We start from the raw sequence: 15,911 nt of genomic DNA, 5'->3' as shown, positions 1-15,911 counted from the left end.
TATGTATCTTCAGTATATATCTTGTATACGTCTTTATCAACTGCTCTCATTATATGTAAGATTATGTTTGTTCTATCAATTAGATCCTCCTACTTCTTATGTTTCTAAATCTTTTTTGCTCCTTCAGGGGCCAAAATTGGAATAATAAAATCCTGTATCTTGCATAAATTTGATGTTACATGTCGTTTAAATTTTGCTCAATTTTTCTCTTTGATTAAATGGAGTCGTCTACCCGAAGTATTCATATAAACAATATTGCTCTTATGTATGCGATATTTAATTTATGCGGCATAATGTTTACACATTATTTTAGTGCGACGTTTAGGAATTCAACTTTGATATATCAAAGTGTATAAGTCGTCTAAAACATATCAGAAAAGTATTTTTTCACCAGAGATTGTTGTCATTATTAAATTGCCAAACCTTGAAGAAGGATATGTAGATAACGAACAGTACACAATCTCAAAGTCCATTAAACAATACAAAATAAGAGAAGAGCAAACACGGACCACAGAAATATCAGAGGTGGGATCAGGTGCCATGGAAGAGTGAGCATCCCCTGCCGACCGGTCACACCCGCCGTGTGCTCCTTGTCATGATCAGGAAATAACGGAAAAAATCCTTCGTCAATTCAGTGTATTAACTAGAGGTACTGTGAGCAATGAGCTCACTAAATAATACACCCCGCCACAAATATGAATATAATGGCAGTATCCATGTTTTGCTCTGGAAAATTCAAAATATATGTCAGATAAAAAATGAAATAGGAGGTCACAATGGCAATATATAATAAAGATTCTGTGAAAGTTTCATTAAATTTCCTTCATTGGTAAGAGAAGGGTACCCCAAAGCGTAACAGACGGATGGACGGACAGACGGACGGACGGAATTTACGATTACTATATACCCTCCCACTTTTCAAGCGGGGGGTATAATAATGGACTAACAATTCGTATGAAAAACGTCAGTTAGCATTTGACTCAATGATAAACTGTATTTGCTGACATGATCATTGTATCGACCATAAAACTTACGAAATGATGACTTTAAACAAGACTTAGTCTAGTATTTGAAGTAATTGTATTTGTCAACATTTTAGTTGCATGTCTGTATAATTATTTTGCATGTTGACATAATTTACGTGGCATGTTCACATAAAATAGTTTCATTTCTTCATGATTAACTCTCATGTTGACATAATCATCTTACTTGTTCACATGATTATCTTGCGTGTTAACATAAGTCAACCGCATCTTTTCATAATTATATGTTAAATCTTGCATCTACGATATCAGATACGGGCTTACGTTCGTAATATTTACCATATTACATGTAAGATAAGATTTTCATACAAGATTTGTAACTTGCATGTCAACCAGGGATGGCAATTTTCAATTAATATATATAAATCCTAAAAAAAAAATAAGAAAAGTAGAGGAAATTCGGATTAGCAAACATCCATTTTATTTAAATTATCCATGTCAATTTGGTAATTTTATCTTATAGGCTCTATGTGGTAGTATCTATTTATGCAAAAAAAACATTCAATCACTTAAATAACAAGTAGGGATCGCATGATTGGAAAGGGTAAATTTTTTTATTCTTAATGTTCAGCAAAGGGTATTGACCTTGACCTGACCTTGCCTCTAATATTAAACGGTCAAATTTAATCTCACTGATTCCATCACTTAGTGATATTGTCCTCTTGACTCTGTGAACATTCTCATAAATTTATAAATACAAAAAATGTAATCCTACCTTCAATTGAAATAAATTTTAATAAGTGTAATAAGTCAAAATATAATATTACATGTATTCCTGCATGTAACATCCTCTTGGCCTTATTAGGTCACCTGAGTCACTCAGGTGACCTATTGCTATCCGTTTTCGTCCGTCGTCGTCCGTCGTGTGTCGTGTATCGTGTGTCGTGTGTTAACATTTGAACATTTTCAGCTTCTTCTCTGAAACCATTAAACCAATTTCAACCAAATTTGGTATACAGCATCTATGGGTAAAGGGAAACAAAAATTGTGAATTTCATGGTCTCCGCCCCCCTGGGGCCTGAGGGGTGGGGCCAAAACCACTAAAATTAGTGCAATCTTTAAAAATCTTCTTCTTTACTCCTGGACATCAAGCAGGCTAACTGTTGACATGAATGTAATAATCATTGAGTCCTCTACCAAAATTGTGAAATTCATGGCCCCAGGGTCAGGGGTTCTAGTGCTAGGGTGGGGCTAAATAGGTTATATAGTGAAAATGCATTATTTCCTTAAAAATCTTTTCTCTGCTCCTGGGTATTAAGTAAACTAACTAAGTACATAGTTATGATAAGCAAGAGTGCCCCTTTCAAATTTGTGAATTTCATGGCCCCAGGGTCAGGGGTTCTGGTGTTAGGGCGGGGCTCTATTGATTATATAGTGAAAATGCATTGAATCTCTGAAAATCTTCTTCTCTGCTCTGGGGTAGTAAATAAACTAACTAAGTGAATAGTTATGATGAGCAAGAGTGCCTATTTCAAATTTGTGAATTTCATGGCCCCAGGGTCAGGGGTTCTGGTGTTAAGGCGGGGCTCTATTGATTATATAGTGAAAATGCATTGAATCTCTGAAAATCTTCTTCTCTGCTCCGAGGTATTAAATAAACTAACTAAGTACATAGTTATGATAAGCAAGAGTGCCTCTTCCAAATTTGTGAATTTCTTGGCCCCAGGATCAGGGGTTCCAGTGCTAGGGCGGGGCTATATAGATTATTCAGTGAAAATGCATTATTTAAAAAAAAAATTCTCCTCTGATCCTGAGTATTAAATAAACTAACTAAGTACATAGTTATAATGAGCAAGAGTGCCTCTTCCAAATATGTTAATTTCATGGCCCCTATGTCAGGGGTTTAGGTATTTGGTGTAAGGAGAGGGAGGCTCTACATTACATAAATTCTTTGGAAATCTTTTCCTTTGCTCCTGGGTATTATGCCACTGATCTAAGTATATATATATATATATATATATATATATATATATATATATATATATATATATATATATATATATATATATATATATATATATATATATATATATATATATATATGATGAGAAAAGGTGAATCTAGCAAAATGGTTAATTTCATGCCCCCCCCCCCCCGGGGGCAGGGGTATCGGGGTGGGGGGGGGTATATAGTCTGAAAATAAATGAATGCTTTGATTTTTACTCATTAGTATCAATTAACCATATTTGATGAAATAACATTTATGATGATAAAATTTTGAAATATGTGGCCCCAGGGTCTATGGTTTCTGTGGGATGGGGTGCACAATTGCATGGTTTAGAATGGAAGTGCATTTTCCTCTTACTTACTCTGATCTACTTATAGGTGTTAAGTGACTATCTAGTAAGCATTGCTAAGTGTATAATTATGATAAGCAGTAGTGCCTCTTTGCAAAATTGTGAATTTCATGGCCTCGGTTTAAAACACAAACTAAATTCAATTGTTGGAAAGTTGTTACATGAAACTCAGGTGACCTATAAGGCCCGTACGCCTCTTGTTTATTTTAGGGGAGCTTAACATTTAGGAATAATTATGCCGATAATTTTTGATAGGAATAACCGATTCATCGGTCGGAACGTCTTGCGGTTAACCGCGATTGGCAATTCTTTATTCCATTGCCATCCCCCTAATGTCAACATAATTATCTTTCATGTAGACAAAAGTATCTTGCATGTTGAAATAATTTTGGTGCATGTTAACATTTCTTATCTTGCATTTAGGCGGCAGAAATATGCTACTTTGTATTGTAAAAAAGATTAAGCAATTTTGTAAAAAATGAATAGTACTTTTTGGGCCTAAGCGAGACTCGCTGTGCAATACTTCCGGTGAAAAACATTTGTCACATGTGCATACTGTATACAGGGAAATTTTCGTCCCTGTTTTATTTTCACCCCTTTCGCCCTTTCCTCATTTGGACGAATTTAAAACGGGGCGAAATGAAATAATACAGTATAATTTCTTTTATAAAGCTATGATTGGGCGAATTCAAAACGGGGCAAAATCGTTTGCAAGTGTGAATGGGCGAAAATTAAACGGGGCGAAAATAACCCTGTATACAGTATATTGTGGTATCATGTTAAGTTTCGTTTCCAATCGTTTTTTTTTTCAAAATGGCATGGACAACCTTAACCTCTTAAACTCAACAAAAAGTGGCTGCATCATATCAAAAAGGAATATATGTCTAGATTTTGAATGTTCTTACAAACCTAAAAATTCCACGAGAATAGGTCAAGCTTTGGGTGTTTTTCGGGAACCTACGTGCATAAATTCGGTAAAAAAATTGGAAAAATAAACCTAAGAATATAAAGACACTCTTGCGCTGCAAAGGAAAAAAATTATCATTACTTAAAAACCATACTTAATATTTTAACGGATCAATTTTAACATAATAAAAATAATTGATTTCTGATATGGAAAATTTGAATTCAATCAGCCTTAAGAATCTTTTTCATCAATATTGCCTCTACAGTTACAGAACATAATTTATTTATGATTCTAGATGAAACAACAGTACCTTTAGAATCTTCAACCAAAGCTGTTACAACAAATACACAGTCCACTGATAGTCTAACAACAGTGATAACAACAGATAATACAGAATCCTCAGTACCTTTAGAATCATCAACCAAAGCTGTTACAACAAATACACAGTCCACTGATGGTCTAACAACACTGATAACAACAGATAATACAGATTCCACTGCCTTCACAATCTTCAACCCAAACTGTTACAACAAATACACTGTCTACTGAGAGTTTAACAACACTGATAACAACAGAAAATACAGAATCCTCAGTGCCTTCACAATCTACAACCCAAGCTGTTACAACAAATATACCGTCTACTGATCAACCAACAACACTGATAACAACAGAAAATACAGATTCCACAGTGCCTTCACAATCTTCAACCAAAGCTGTTACAACAAATACACCGTCTTCTGATCAACCAACAACACTGATAACAACAGATAATACAGATTCCACAGTGCCTTCACAATCTTCAACCCAAGCTGTTACAACAAATACACCGTCTTCTGATCAACCAACAACACTGATAACAACAGATAATACAGATTCCACAGTGCCTTCACAATCTTCAACCCAAACTGGTACAACAAATACACCGTCTACTGATGGTCAAACAACACTGATAACAACAGATAATACAGAATCTTCGACCCAAGCTGTTTCAACAAATACACCGTCTACTGATCAACCAACAACACTGATAACAACAGATAATAAAGAATCATCAGTGCCTTCACAACATTCAACTCAGGCAGTAACGACAACTACTGCGTTTACTGATGAACTGACAACACAGATTGTAACAGACAACACGGAATCCACGACATCCTCACAACCATCTACCCGATCTGAAGCAACATTAACACAACCCAATGATAACACAATGACAAGTACATCAACGAAAAAAACATCTACAACATTGATGGCAATTTTGACTGGTGACGTCAGCTTGGATTCGAAAACTACATTATTGCCTTCCACTACTTCAACATCAACATCTGGTTTGATCTTACAAACGATGGATAGATATAAGGCCCCATTAATTGGTAGCAGCATTGTTTTTGTATGCGCTATTATTACGATATCTGTTCTCATGTGCTCAAAAAACAGGTAAAAAATCAGATTATATATTAAAACAGTTGAAAATATATTTTAAAAAGTATGCTTTATCTATAAATATACATTGATCAAATTTGTACGTACGAAAAAGAAATTGTATTTCTTGTTTGATAGGTGGGTCTAATAACATTTACAAAAACATAAAATCACTGTCTAAATATGAAAATCCACTTAATGTTTTTCTCATTTTAGAAAACCTGTCAACACAATTCAAAGAAATGAATGGGATAAGACTTCAGAAAGACATATTAGCAACTCTTCAGTTTACAGTCCTTCTGTCTTTCAGTCCTACTGTAGTAGAGGATCTCTGATATCATCTCTCGGGACATACCGACAGGATAACGGTTACACCTTTTACTCCTACAAGAACTCCACTTATTGATTTGAAAATGATTACATTTACAATATCTTTGTATATTTACAATTTGTAATTTTATCTCAGACAAATATAAAAATCTAATGGTTCATCGAAAGGCGCAGAGACAGAAGCAGGACTATTAATTTTAGCATGTGGATTTGCCGAATTAGGAGCATGTAAAAAAAGGAATAAATGTCAAATGTTTTTTAATTCATGACGAGGATCACTGTATTGGCTTGCATGATAATTTTATGCATAAACAAAGAACCACGCAGGCCACTCGATTGATCACATCATGAATCCAAACAAGAGGCCCATGGGCCTTATAGGTCACCTGAGCATCATGCAACAACTTTCAAGTGATTGAATTTGGTTCATGTTTTAAGCTAGATGCTATGGCATTCACAATTTTGAAAGAGGCGCCATTGCTAATCATAGCTATACACTATGCAATTGTTTAGTTTGTTTACTTAATACCGATAAGCAGGGTAGGGGAACAAAAAAGTATGTCAACTAATCAGTAATATTCAGCAAAAATCAGGAGTGTTCCTACCATACATGAACCCCTGATCCTATAGGTCTACACAATGCACAATTTTTGAAAAGGCACACTTACTTATCAAAAATGTTTAATACCAAGGAGCAGATTTCAAACAATTCTTTTTTAGTATATAAGTAAAGCCCCCCTCCCCATTTTGGTATCCCTGACCCAGGGGCCTTGAAATTCACAATTCTAGAAGAGCCCATCATAACTATGTAAATGGTTCATCTGCTTAATACCCAGGAGTAGAGAAAAATATTTCATAGATGTAATGTATTTTAACCATATAATCATTATAGAGCCCCGCCCTAACACCAGAACCTCTGACCCTGGGGCCATGAATTTCACATTTTGGTAGAGGACTCAATGCTGATTACAATCATATCAACAGTTTGACTGCTTGATGTCCGGGAGTAAAGAAGAAGATTTTTAAATATTGCACTAATTTTAGTGGTTTTTGCCCCATCCCCCCGGGGGGGGGGGGGGGGGGGGGTGGGTGGGGTGGGGGCAGGGACCACAAAATTCACAATTTTTGTTCCCCTTCATCCATAGATGCTATATGCCGAAATTGGTTGAAATTAATTTAGTGGCTTCAGAAAGAAGGCTGAAAATGTTTAAATGTTAACGCATGAGGCACGAAAGACGACGGACAAAAACAGATAGCAATAGGTCACCTGAATTTACTCAAGTGACCTAAAAAATTGACATTTATTCCTTAAATAAGCTAATTTGTTTGTGTACAATGCAGATTGTTCAGTTCTTTTCCTTTGTAAAACAGACTCATCTCTTCTTTTTGCAGTATATTTATTTTCATCTAGAATCTAGAACATTTACAAAAGAAAGGAGTTTCTTATATTAATTCATTTCTTTCCAAATCTAACCATCAGAAAATAACTGTGTCAAAAGTCAAAAATAAAAAAAAAATGTCTTATATACGAGGGTTGATCCAAAAATTCCTGGAATTTCTTTCTAAAATTTTATCGTAATTTGATGAGGGCATATTTATAATATAAAGTCATAATGCAACAATGCTAGAAAAAAATTATTACGTTCCAATTACCGAAAAAGTCATACAAGCTCTCTGAAAATGAATAGTTATAATATCCGGGGGAGACTTCGACGTAACGTACCTATGTCAAGAACAGTGCGCCAGTCGACGAGGTCTACCAAGGCTTTTAATTTGCCTAGGTGGATAAACACTTAAAGCAGAGCCTCTAAAAGGCGTCCACATCTTTAATCAACGTCCATGGAAGTTCTTCTTTTCATAAATGTCATGTGCCACTGGAAAACCTGTAACTAAATGCATTTTCCCCAAGCCTATTTCAATGAATATTTCCATTTCTAAATTTTTTCTGTATAATAACCCTTTGAAAGAAAGCGGAGTTGATTTCCTGAAAATTTTGCCGGAATGTCAATTAGGCAGGTCGATAGGTCAGCAGCTAAGGAGGCCTAATAAGCATGCAAATCTCGTTTGCATCAGTCTCTGTGTCTGACGCTAAGGAGGCCAAGTATGCATGTATATCTCGTGCTGCTACCTTTGTGTTTGACGTCAGTGTGCGAGGAGTATTGAAATTGGCATGGAAGTCCTCGTATAATTTAAATCGATTAGTCTACATTCTTAAATTCTAAGTCCACAATTTTATTTCACAATGAAATGGTAATATAAGGAATCACTGTCTAGTTTTGAGAGTATGCCAGAGACATCAACAATAGTGGGAAACATGGGATAATTTTAGCATAACGGGCTTCGCCCATTATGCAAATTATCCCATGTTTCCCACTATTGTTGATGCCTTGGCATACTCTCAAAACTAGACAGTGATTCCTTAATTTAATCGTTTAAGATAGAGTGATCCTAGGATTTTCACAAAACTTATGGCTCAACCAAAATTTGACGTTGTCCAACAAGTTAAAGTTTAACAATAAATCTTCAGTCAATAAACTAAATATCCAGTTATTTCAGTAAAAATTTTGATCAAATGTTTATCAAACATCAAGCAATCGTACAGTGTAATAAAAATGTCAAAATTTTCATTTTAAATACTTTAAAATCACAAATATTCGTGGGGGATTAAATTTCGATAATTTTGTTGTTAACAATTTCCAAAGAAATTTAATCTCACATGAATTTTATATGACTATATATTGAAAAGGCTTACTCTCAAAACAAACTATATTTGATGACAAATCAACGAAATTTTATACCCACGAAGATTTGTGCTTCTACAGTACCACATGGGGTGGTTTTATTCTCATTTCAAGTATTAGGAACAAAAATGATAATAAAGGTGTCAACGTCTCCCCTGCATTTCCAAACAACCGTTTCCATGGCAACTGCCATAGATTTACTATAATAAATATTCAAAACGCATTTTATTTGAAATATTCAACTAGTGTCTATGTTCTCATCAATTTTGTAATTCTCAAAATATGGAGAAATTCTATTAAATTTACGATCAACTTTCTTATATGGAAGTAATTCTTTTAATTTCAAATTGTGAAGTATGATATAGTTGAATGTATAGTTTAATTTATTCAAGGGGTATTTTTTATAAGCTTTCACATGTGTACAAAGCAAACTTGATGCATAATTATACAGTCTAATTATATCATTGAAGAAATTGGCAAGATTTCAGTTCACAAAGGTCAGGACTATATTACATTATATGTATTACTTGTCTTACACTACTGTCTAGTAGTTTTAAGTGTAATATTCATGTGTATAAAGGTATATTTTTGATAAAGACAAATAGTTAGTTTCTTAGATGTATTTTTGAAATATTTTGATTGGTGTACTTTGAATTTAACAATGAAAGATATTTGCTTTATTTGATCTTTGGAAAGAGCACTGCTGCACGTGTTTGTAATTTCTCAAAGTTGACATCTCTCTTTATCCCACGGTATCGATTCTATTAGCTCATAATAGTTATCACTGACAGGTTTATGGTCAGATCGTAGACTGGTTTTTCTTTGAATTAGTTGTGCTTACCCAAATTGTTTCCTTTGTTATAGATTATTATCATTGAGCTTTCCCCAAATTTTACTACTGTATTTGAGTTGTTTTATTTGTTTGTTTATGGAAAGTGGGAGGAGTTGTCAAAAATGAGACGTACGTGCATGAGTGAGTTTGCCTGTAATTAACTCTCACTTTTGGAAATTTTGTGTTAAAACGTTATTTTTGATTTTGTACTTAAATGAATTCTAAACTTTAACCAGGAATTATTATGTCGACAACTTGATTATCGTTTCAGAACAATATAATTACTACATAAGATTTTTCATTTTAGACCATTATACGTGCCTTCAAAATTGTATGTATATTTGTACAATGTATCTTTATCCTAACGACTTAGAATTTGATCAAATTATAGTGCACTTGTTATTTGAAGAATTGTTTACAATTAAAATTTTGGTTTTATTCCACCTAAGGTGCTCGGACACCCCCCTCTCCCCCAAGCATATTACACCACCAATATACCTGCAGTGTATATACCACGGGTTGTGAATGGATAAAATTTTATCAAACAATATTTACTTTGCCTCTGAGGTTCGCTGATAATAAATCATACTTAACCACAATCCAATTGAAGGAGATTTTTTTAGTATATAACAGGATTAGCACTAATTTTATCAATTCAACCTAACGTTTTCTTTTAGAATAAATAAATTACAAATTATACATCAAACTTGACAGAATTTCAGGAAGTATAAAAATTCAAATCCTAGTAGAGACCATTGTAATTCTACACAAGATTTATGCCTTTTTGCTCTCTACCCCAAAGAATGGTCAAAGCTGATTAAGTTTTATCTATAGGACAAGCTGGAATATTCAAAAGGTTATGACAGACAATGCATGAAACAAGAAACCAAGTGAAAAAAGACGAGGTAAAGATCACATAAGTGACAAAATTTGTATTAATATATTCAAGACGCTTCATATTGGGAATCTGGCTGTCATACATTCAATCATGTAATTGTTCAAAAATCATATTAATAACCATATACACTGTACATGTAGGAATAAACATACTAGATCATAAATATTGTTTTATTCTATACAATCAGATTCCTCCATGTTACAAAGAGATAATCAAATGACACCCAGTCTGTATACAGTAATATTTAGTATAACTACATTTGATGCGTTAGAAATTCATTTGATTTAGGGTGCTTATTCAAATCATAACAAATTAACAAAAATAAAAAACAAATTCATGATAAAAACAGAAATATTATATCACAGAATATTGACCCGTTTTTTATCAAATAATATCGAAAAAAGTCTATAACATATTTCTTCCTGGCATTTTTCAAATTTTCAATGTTTCTGTTCAAGTGTCAAGGGGCATTCATGAATGTAGAGTTAATACGTCACACCTCTAGATCTTGCATTGTTGCCCATGACAACCCACTTTTGACCTTGACTGGCATTTTAACAGACAAGGTCATGGCTGACTCCATTTCCTGTCTGATGACCTTGGCTGCTTGTCTCACACAGGTCTGTGTCACGTCATATATCAGTTCATCGTGAAGTTGTAGAACTAAACAACATCTGTCACCGGATACATCAACAGTGGGATCTAAAGCCAACAAGATATGATAAGTACTAAAACTTTTCTTAAAACTTAAAAATTGTTTTGAAATGATAATAGATTAAATTAAGTTTACACAAGATGTGTGAGTGAAGCACTGTCTGATGCCCCTTGTTTAGCAGTTTATGGTCAACTTTAATTTTGCAAATACATTTCAAGGTCACACTGTCAAACTGAAAGGTTTTATCATAAGGAATGAACATATGAAATATGAAAGCCTTAGCAGCAGTCACGAGAACACGGTCATAACAATAAAATCTAACTCAAAGTTTTCAGGTGTTACATCAATATACATGTAAATGTATAAACTTACCTTGTTCCTTGTGTGAGAGATATTTCTGTGAGAGAGGAAATATTTCTGAGAGTCTCTGATCAATCCTGTTCATGGCGACCTTGACAAGGTCAGCAGCTGACCCCTGAACTGTGGTGTTAACAGCCTGTCTCTCTGCCTGGGATAGAAAGGATCACATTAAACCTTGACCTTGATTGAATCATCAGAGATGTAATACACTTTGATTTTTCATTTTTTTAAATTCTAAAGAATTAAGTTATAAGACCTTGATATGAGGTACTGCATAGGGGTCTGTGTTACTAACATAGGCCCAGACATTGATTTGTGTTACTTAATTAATATGCCCTGTTATAAAGTATATGTTACTTACATGAGCCCTGACATAGGGATTTGTATTTGAGATGGACGGAAGATACCGTCGTCGCCCACTGATAGTTTCCACAAACTTGTCCTTAATACATTTATCCACTGTGTTCTTAAGGTATCGCCTCATTCCTGCAACATAATTTTGTATGTCACATTCTGCATTGATTTTAATTTTTTTTTCAATCACACTGCTCAATAAGGTTAACATCATCATGATCATACCAGGGTATTTGGACTTGAAGGTCTGCATAAAAACTGCTGCATCATTTTCATCCACTCCCAACGTTTCGCCTAGTGCCTTGGCTCCAATACCATAGGTCATACCATAGAAAATCTGTATAAAGACAACAATACTATAGATCATACCATAGAAAAATCTGTATAAAGACAACAATACCATAGATCATACCATAACAAATCTATATAAAGACATTACCATAGATCATACCATAGCAAACCTGTATAAAGACCACAGATCATAACATAGCAGATTTGTGTAAAGACAACAATATCATAGACTATACCATAACAGTTCTGTATACATACAATACCATATACGTTACCATTTAAATAAAGTCAATAATACAATTGATGGGGAGGGGCAATTTTTTCAGTAGCAAATTATATTCATACACTACAAGAGACTGATTACATTCCCTATCTAGATTGACCTTTTGACCCCTAACCTTCTTTACCTGATTAGATTGACCTTTTGACCCCTAACCCTCTCTCTCCTGTTAAGATTAACCTTTCAACCCCTCATCTGTTTAGCCTGCTGTCTCTAACCTATTGACCCTGTGACCCCTCACCTGTTTAGCCTGCTGTCTCTCTGACCTTTTGACCCTGTGACCTCTCACCTGTTTAGCTTGCTGTCTCTCCTCTGGAGTGACCTCCTCCACGCTGATTGACTTCCACTGAGCCGTGATCAGTTTGAAAACGTCTCCGTCACCGTTCAAGATCTGTATCAGCTTGGCATCTTGGGATAGATGTGCAATCATGCGTAACTCCAACTGAGAGTAGTCAGCCGCCAGCAAAACACACCCTACATTGTATAACATAAATTTTATAATTAATAAGTTTTTAGAACTTATCAGTGGCAGTCAAGGTCAAAGTAATCAGTATTCAATCTAACCTTTCAGAAGTGCATGCATAAAAAATGTTTGTAATTAAGTCAACCTACGGTAGCCCGCATGGTGCAGTGGTTAGAGCGTCTGCTTTAGAATCGCAATGTAAGGAGTCAATCCTTACGCGTGGGTTCAAATCCCACTGTAAGATGTGGAGGCCAGTCCTTTGGATGAGACTATATAAACTGAGGCCTGTGTCAAAGTAGGCATTGGCATAGGCAATGCTCAATGGCCCTGAGAGCCAATTATAGGACAAAATTTGCATCTCTTCACCTGCAAGTGGTGGCCTCTCCGTATGGGTGAAAAATTCTCAAGAGGGATGTTAAACAACAAGCAAACAAACAAAAAGATATTCTTAAGGGTGCTCTCTACAACGTCACAACATGGCGTACTTCCGTAAAAACGCCATTTTGATCCCAAATGATCAGATTCAAATTCACCTAACACCGATAAATCACTGAGTATAACACAACATGCGATATTGTGGATGGAATGTACATTATATCACATCAATTAATATGTAGTGTATTGCCCAATACGTATCCTTTCTTTAAAAATGAATTGTTTGTCAATTTATTCCACTTCTGCTTATTTAATTATTAGATAATACATTTACAAACTTATTAGAATAATATTTTTAGGTAAGAAAAAAAAAATGATATAAAACATGGCTTGTCCATATGCTAATTCATCATTACGTGTCAAAACGCCATACACTCAGAAATTTCTTTCTTTAATAAGCATACAGTATATGCTTTCCAGCAAAATAAATCCCCCACAAAATGCAAATCTGATCAGATAAGACATATGTATTATCTTCCTATCGACTAGAGGTGATCTGTTCACGATTTGTATACACCCGAATGAATGGTTAACCCGGTGAAATTTCGAATGACCCAAACGTTTGATCAACATTGTCAGCTGTTTACAAGTATGGGAAACGTGCAGGTTTAAGACGAAGTGTGCATTTGGTTATAGGAATTTCTTTTACCGCTTTTGGCCATTTACCATCTTAACTTGTTTTGTTATATATAGCACTGGATAACACATGCAAGTTGGATAAAAACGGTTAGTGAATCTACCTTTCTCAATACCATGAATTCACTAAATACGTCTTTGTCATTCACTGGAAACGCGATGATTTTCGCTTAAACTAATTGAAAAACAATACATGCAATACGAACTTCTTTCAATGTCCTTGCGTGACCATTTGTTAATACTTGTGCAAGTAGAGTTTATTTGAAGTTTATAAAAAAAAAACAGTACCAAGATATTTGAGTCCACTCTTAAAGCGGATCTCTCACACCTGAATTTTTGTGATGTTTATAAATTTTTGACAGTTTTTCATTTTTTTTTCAATTTCTTTTTTTCATTGTTTTTACCCTTTGATATTATATATCTTTTCAGATATTGAAGAGGATCCAACCAGCTATTCTCAAGAAGATGCTGTTTTAGTTTTCTTTTGTCTATTTTTGTAAATTTAAATAAAAATTATGTTGATTTATTTTTAATTTTGTTGATTATTATTTCAATATTTTATAACACTAAACTTTAAAGAGAAATTTAAAGCAATGGGCATTTAAAAAGATTGATATGAGGGATTTTAACAAAAAAATAAAATATTTCAAATATTTCTAAAAAATAAATTGAAATACTTTGGAACCCTATTTTATCGGATATGGGGCCTAATATTAGAAACAAATGCATGCAACAAAAATCAGTTATACTTTAAAGGTGTAGAGATCCTCCTTAAGAATCCTGTTCTTTGGATTTTCATCATACTTTGAGAATGATAAAATTTAAAGATTGACCTAAAAAAGGGTTTACAGTATTAAGAGTCAAAATCAGCAAGCATCGAGCATTTAGTTAAAAAATGTGGAAAGTGGCATAGAAACAGATTTGGTTAAAACTCATATATAAATTTTCAGAACAAAGGGTATAATAGAAAAAAGCAAGCCAAAAATAATTTTTCGCATTGTTGCTATGGAAACCACGCGCCTTTCAAATAACGTGTTTTGTACTTTATCATGACACTTGAATTTATGGTTAAACAAATATTTTTTTATTACTAGTCATTAATAAATGCTTTTTAAATTATTATTCTATTTATCTAAAAATACTCTATTTTAACAACTGTTGATTATTGAAATTCTCTTCACCTTTTGATAAATAAAACTAGTTTTTGGAGGTTTATTTTGATTTAAAAAACAGCAAATTTGCAGTACTCTATAAGAAATCTACAACCACATTAAAGCTTATCAACATAAAATATATATTAAACAGTATTTGTCCTAGAAGAATCAAGAAAAAAATCTGCAGGCAACTAAAGCATTTATATATGATAACTGATTTAAATCCATAATTATGTTCCCCAGACGAAGTTGGGGAACATATTGTTTTTACTCTGTTTCTTATTATGTTCCCCAAACGAAGTTGGGGAACATATTGTTTTTACTCTGTTTCTTATTATTATTATTATGTTCCCCAAGAAGTTGGGGAACATATTGTTTTTACTCTGTTTCTTATTAAAGGTCTTCCGTCTTCAGCGGAAGACCTTCTAGTGATTCTACTGTTTCTTATTATTATTATTATTATTATTATTCTTATTTTTTTCCCCAAAATTTTGTGCAGGCGATTTCTCGAAAACTATTCGGTGGTTTTCAATGAAATTTTCAGGAATCATGCGTCATTATATGAACTTTGTTCATCAGAAGGAAAATTTGGAATACTCACCTTGGTTAAGTTATTGACATTTTTCTGATTTTAAAATGGATTTTTGTCGCCCCTATTTTACGAAAATGGTCTAAGATATTAACTGGAGACTTGTTAGAGATGATAAAATGATGACTTTTAGATATGTGAAATCACCTTTTTGTGTGTCGTCAGTACTTCCGGTCGCTATCGGAAGCGAATTTAAAAACTCCGTATTTTCTAACTTTTTTGTT

The 15,911-nt window shown here is 33.9% G+C and overlaps 2 protein-coding genes across 2 annotated transcripts; one reads left to right on the top strand and one right to left on the bottom strand.

Annotated features, from left to right (window-relative positions):
• Window positions 1-4,542: 4,542 nt before the first annotated feature.
• LOC134229874 (uncharacterized) lies at window positions 4,543-6,004 on the top strand (the record flags this gene model as incomplete). Its single annotated transcript, XM_062711660.1, has 3 exons — window positions 4,543-4,704; window positions 4,823-5,464; window positions 5,886-6,004. Coding segments are annotated over 3 exons (923 nt in total), but the record flags the coding sequence as incomplete, so codon positions are not given.
• Window positions 6,005-10,898: 4,894 nt separating this feature from the next.
• Window positions 10,899-13,176, bottom strand: LOC134229866 (DNA polymerase theta-like). Its single transcript, XM_062711654.1, has 6 exons — window positions 13,110-13,176; window positions 12,700-12,884; window positions 12,065-12,176; window positions 11,847-11,971; window positions 11,498-11,633; window positions 10,899-11,172 (listed from the first exon to the last, which is right to left on the bottom strand). Exons 1-6 carry the CDS (start codon window positions 13,174-13,176, stop codon window positions 10,964-10,966), a joined length of 834 nt encoding a protein of 277 aa, XP_062567638.1. The 3' UTR covers window positions 10,899-10,963.
• Window positions 13,177-15,911: the final 2,735 nt, after the last annotated feature.

Source organism: Saccostrea cucullata, unplaced genomic scaffold (genome assembly GCF_032062105.1).
Source record: "Saccostrea cucullata isolate Sc308-1 unplaced genomic scaffold, CSIRO_AGI_Scuc_v1 ctg14238, whole genome shotgun sequence".
In the NCBI taxonomy this organism is placed as follows: domain Eukaryota; kingdom Metazoa; phylum Mollusca; class Bivalvia; order Ostreida; family Ostreidae; genus Saccostrea; species Saccostrea cuccullata.
Note: the sequence above shows the minus strand (reverse complement) of the source record. Positions and strands in the feature narration are given on the sequence as shown.

What these genes read in the sequence shown, in the direction of transcription:
- LOC134229866 (XM_062711654.1), bottom strand. Translation starts at nt 13,176, where the DNA reads ATGCCTACTTTGACACAGGCCTCAGTTTATATAGTCTCATCCAAAGGA. An exon ending in ACTGGCCTCCACATCTTACA is followed by an intron (nt 12,885 to 13,109) that starts GTGGGATTTGAA and finishes TATACAATGTAG; the next exon opens with GGTGTGTTTTGCTGGCGGCT. An exon ending in ATCCCTATGTCAGGGCTCAT is followed by an intron (nt 11,634 to 11,846) that starts GTAAGTAACATA and finishes TTTCTATCCCAG; the next exon opens with GCAGAGAGACAGGCTGTTAA.